This window comes from Fukomys damarensis, unplaced genomic scaffold, assembly GCF_012274545.1.
Source record: "Fukomys damarensis isolate Sample0158 unplaced genomic scaffold, DMR_v1.0_HiC HiC_scaffold_12, whole genome shotgun sequence".
NCBI classification, from domain to species: Eukaryota; Metazoa; Chordata; class Mammalia; order Rodentia; family Bathyergidae; genus Fukomys; species Fukomys damarensis.
Genome location: NW_022900924.1, coordinates 17,426,931 through 17,430,771, shown reverse-complemented (window position 1 = coordinate 17,430,771; position 3,841 = coordinate 17,426,931). Strand labels below are relative to the sequence as shown.

Here is a 3,841-nt window from a genome sequence, read left to right as displayed (position 1 = left end):
ATATAAATTGAATTTTGGGAAACTTTAACGGTGCTCCCAACTTTGGAAAAAGTCATCCCAATTTACTGTGTTGACTTGGCATTGTACAGAAATGGACAACCATATTGGTCTAGAAATGTTAATTTATTTTATTTTATTTTTTTCCATGTGTACAGGGATAACACATCATACTAAATATGTAAGGAAGGTCATATCTACGTGGGTTTGATTACAGAAACTAATAAAGTATTCTCTAAATAATGAAAAAAAGAATAAGATAAGACTATAAGAGCGAGAAGCAATTTAAATATGTTCAGGGACCATTTTCATCTCCAGAATTAAGGATTATTTTGATGTTACATCGCCTTTTCTCTTTTACTTTCCTTTTTAGTTTTATTTTAAGATTCCCTATTTTTAATGCTCATACAGAAATTTCTTTAATTGAAATACTGAATAGTTTCTTTGGTGTGAAAAACTATAGTAGTACACAGGATCCTAATGAGATAATTAATAATGTGAAATAGGTAGTAAAGGGCTAAAGGTGTAAGGAAAGTGAGAAGGGTGGGGGAAAGGTAATAAGGGAGAGGAAAAAAATATGAGAAACTGAAAAAATGGAAATAAAGTGTTTGTAAATGGGGAGGGGAGGGGGTGAAGGGAGGGCAGGGACAAGGGGAAAAATGAGAATCAAGACCTCTTATGTAAAGGTACAGAATCCCAATGATGAATGTAATTGTATTGTATACCTAGATTGTACCAATAACCTCAATAAAAAAAACAAGCAACCAAAAAACAAAAAATATATATCCTTTGTCCTTTCTACAATCGTGGTATTAAAGTATAACTTAAGCAAAAAGGCTGCCATTTTTTTGAGAGTAGTTTAACCAAAAATAGTACCTAACATCTTAATTCTCTGAATTTTCTATGCAGTGTTTTTCCTTCTCTTGTCTTTTTTGCCTATTTACTGGAAGAACTGACTAAAGATGAAGAAAGACAAAAGTTTTTTTGTTTTTTGTTGTTTTTTTTTTGCTTGTTTGTTTCGGTTTTTGTTTTTGGTTTTTTGAGACAGGGTTTCACTATGTAGTTGAGACTGACCTGAAACTCACAGTGATTCTCCTGCCTCAGCCTTCTGAGTGCTGGGATTGCAGGCATCGGCCAAAAGTATTTGATAGTAGGTTTCATTCTGATTCCTGTATCCTAAAATGTATTGCCTAATATATTTAAATAGATATGTTAATATATAATTCAGTTTAGTGATTAAATCAATTTAAATAAATCTAAATCATTATGTTGACTCCCTAGGGAACAGTATACCAAAAACATTGCTGAACAAGAAAACCTTGGAAAGGTAAGAATTTTTATATGTAAAATGTGTCTGATTCAGGATTTTATTATATGGTTATATATTGTCAATTTTTAAAAGGTTATAATACATAATTTCTGAGGAGAAAATTTTATTTCTTTTGAAAGATGAAGATCCTTCCTTGGAAACTTGGGGGCTGTGAGTATAGCTTGGTGATAGAGCCCTTGCCTAGAATGCATTTTGTTCAGATCTCCAGAACCAATATGAAGAACTACAAAAAAGAAGAAAGCCCTTGGCAGTGCTAGGAATCAAGCCGAGGGCCTCATGCATGCCAGGAAAGTGCTTTACCACTGTGCTATATCCCCAACCCTGCAGTGGATTTTAGGAAGAAAAGAAATCATCTACTTTTACATATAGTTCACAGTGAGGTTCTATGCTATCGTTTTGAGATTATTCTCATGTATATCTTTATAAAATACACATAAATTTATTCTTTATTTAATAAAAGTTTTACTGTGATCTAGACACTGGGTTAAACCCTCTACAGCTATCAATTCATTTAATATAAATAATTGAAAAACCTTATGTTTTAGTTTTCTGTTGCTGTGTCAACATACCTACAATAATATAAACAATTGAAAACCTTTATGTGATAGTTTTCTGTTACTCTATCAGAACACCTGAAGTAATAAACTTAGAAAGGTTTGTTTGGCTGGTGGTTTAGAGGCTGCAGTCCATGATCCCTATGTATTGCTCTTTGACCTCTGAAGGGAGCGCAGGACAGCGATGGCACATGGTGGAGCAGACTGCTTACCTCATAAGCAGAAAGCTGCGAAAGCGGCAGAGGAAGAGAAGGGAGACTGGCTTCCCAGGGGCAGCCTGCAGGGACCTGAGCACCTCCCACCAGGGCAAGTTCCACCCCTCTGCAATTGCACCACTATGAGCACCAAGCCTTTAACATATAGACCTTTGGAGACACTCTAGATCCAGGCTGTGATTCCTTCCTTAATAGTCCACTGCAGCTGGGGATTTAGCTCAGTGCTTCTGGAGCCTAACTCGCAAGAGCAAGGACCCGAGTTCAAGCCCCAGTACCAAAAAAAAAAAAAAAAAAAAAAAACCTCTGTTTAATAGTCCACTGCAGAGTTGTGTGAGGGTTACTCAAATCGTGTGTGGTCCAGTTGTATCCTCTGTTCTCTGAGCCAGACCTAGAAGAGGTGGTAGATAGTGAGGCCTTGACTGTAAGGACTAAATGGCTGATTATTATTCTAATTGACTTCATAAAGCCATGCTACTGTACAGTTGTTTCAAAGGCACCAGCTCTGTCATTCTTGGAAAGGGGGGGAAACCTGTGTTTATTATCAGTTTAGAGGAAAGATAAACTAGATAACTAGCTAATCTTGGCTTTAGTCCCAGATTTGTGCTTCTGGACAGACTGCTAGCATTTCTTTATATTTAAGCTATAATGGAAAAATAAATCTAAAAAATTACCATGATGAGTTTTTCTTTAAATATCGTCAGTATTCACACTTCACCACTTGTCTCATAATTTTTTGGTTTTTTGAGACAGGTTCTGACTATGTAGTTGAGACTGACCTGGAACTCACTATGTAGCCCAGGCTGGTCTCGAACTCACATTGATCCTCCTGCCTCAGCCTCCTGAGTGGTGGGATTACAGGCGAGCACCACCACGGCCAGCTGTCGCATAATTTTTAATGTTTTATTTAAATCAGGATCTTAGTAAGTGTCTATATATTGCTCTTAGTAGTAAATCTTTTAAGTCTCTTAGGGTAGTTTAGTTTCACTATTAAAAAGTGAGTGTTTTTTATTAGATTTTCTAATGGAACTATCAAGTTTGTAGCATTGTACTTAGAAATAGTTCAACTGTGATTTTTCTTTGTAAATTGGTGTCTAATTTCAGTGGAAATATTCTTGGTCTGCAACCTGGAATTCTTGTCCATTATTAAAGTACAAATGAAAAACATGGCTTTGTTTCAGACATAATGCATCTGTACAGTGTACCTGTTGGTCTGACTCAGTAAGTTGGTGACAGCAAAATTATTCATCCTTATTTCCATTTTTCTGGTTTGAATTTTTTTTTTTTTTTGGCTTTTTGAAACAGGGTCTTACTGTGTAGTTGAGACTGACCTGGAACTTACTATGTAGCCCAGGCTGGTCTCCAACTCAGCAATCCTCCTGTCTCAGCCTCCCAAGTGCTAGGATTACAGGCGTGTGCCACCACACCCGGTTGAATTATTATTTTAAAACATACATGCCTCTATGCTTTTACATAAAAGCTAAATTAGTAATGTTCCACAAGTAATGTTCTAAAGCTGAAGTTCAGAAAAACAAATGTATAATAATTGCTAAATAGAGTAGACAGGCTCTCCAGTTTAAAAAAAAAATGTTTCTGAGGCAACATCTTGCTCAATTGCCCAAGGTGGCCTCAAATTCACAATCCTCCCGCCTCAGCCTCTTGAGTAACTGGAATTATAGATACACACTGTGGTGCCCAGCCCCTAAAGTTATTTTTTTAGTAAGAGAAATTTCAAATATTTTATTTAT

The 3,841-nt window shown here is 36.1% G+C and overlaps 1 protein-coding gene across 5 annotated transcripts in view; it reads left to right on the top strand.

Moving 5' to 3' along the window:
• The window catches only part of Ift81 (intraflagellar transport 81), a 78,530-nt gene that overhangs the window by 69,015 nt on the left and 5,674 nt on the right, over positions 1-3,841 (top strand). For 3 of the 5 annotated variants that reach the window (XM_033762448.1, XM_010604415.2, XM_010604416.3), the window contains one exon: positions 1,279-1,324. The exons of 1 other annotated variant lie outside the window; for it this stretch is intronic. In XM_033762448.1, coding sequence (XP_033618339.1) covers positions 1,279-1,324 — 46 coding nt within the window. Of the gene's footprint in view, positions 1-1,278; positions 1,325-2,049; positions 2,158-3,841 lie in introns of those variants that run through there. One more of the 5 variants, XM_019204573.2, reaches the window with a different exon arrangement.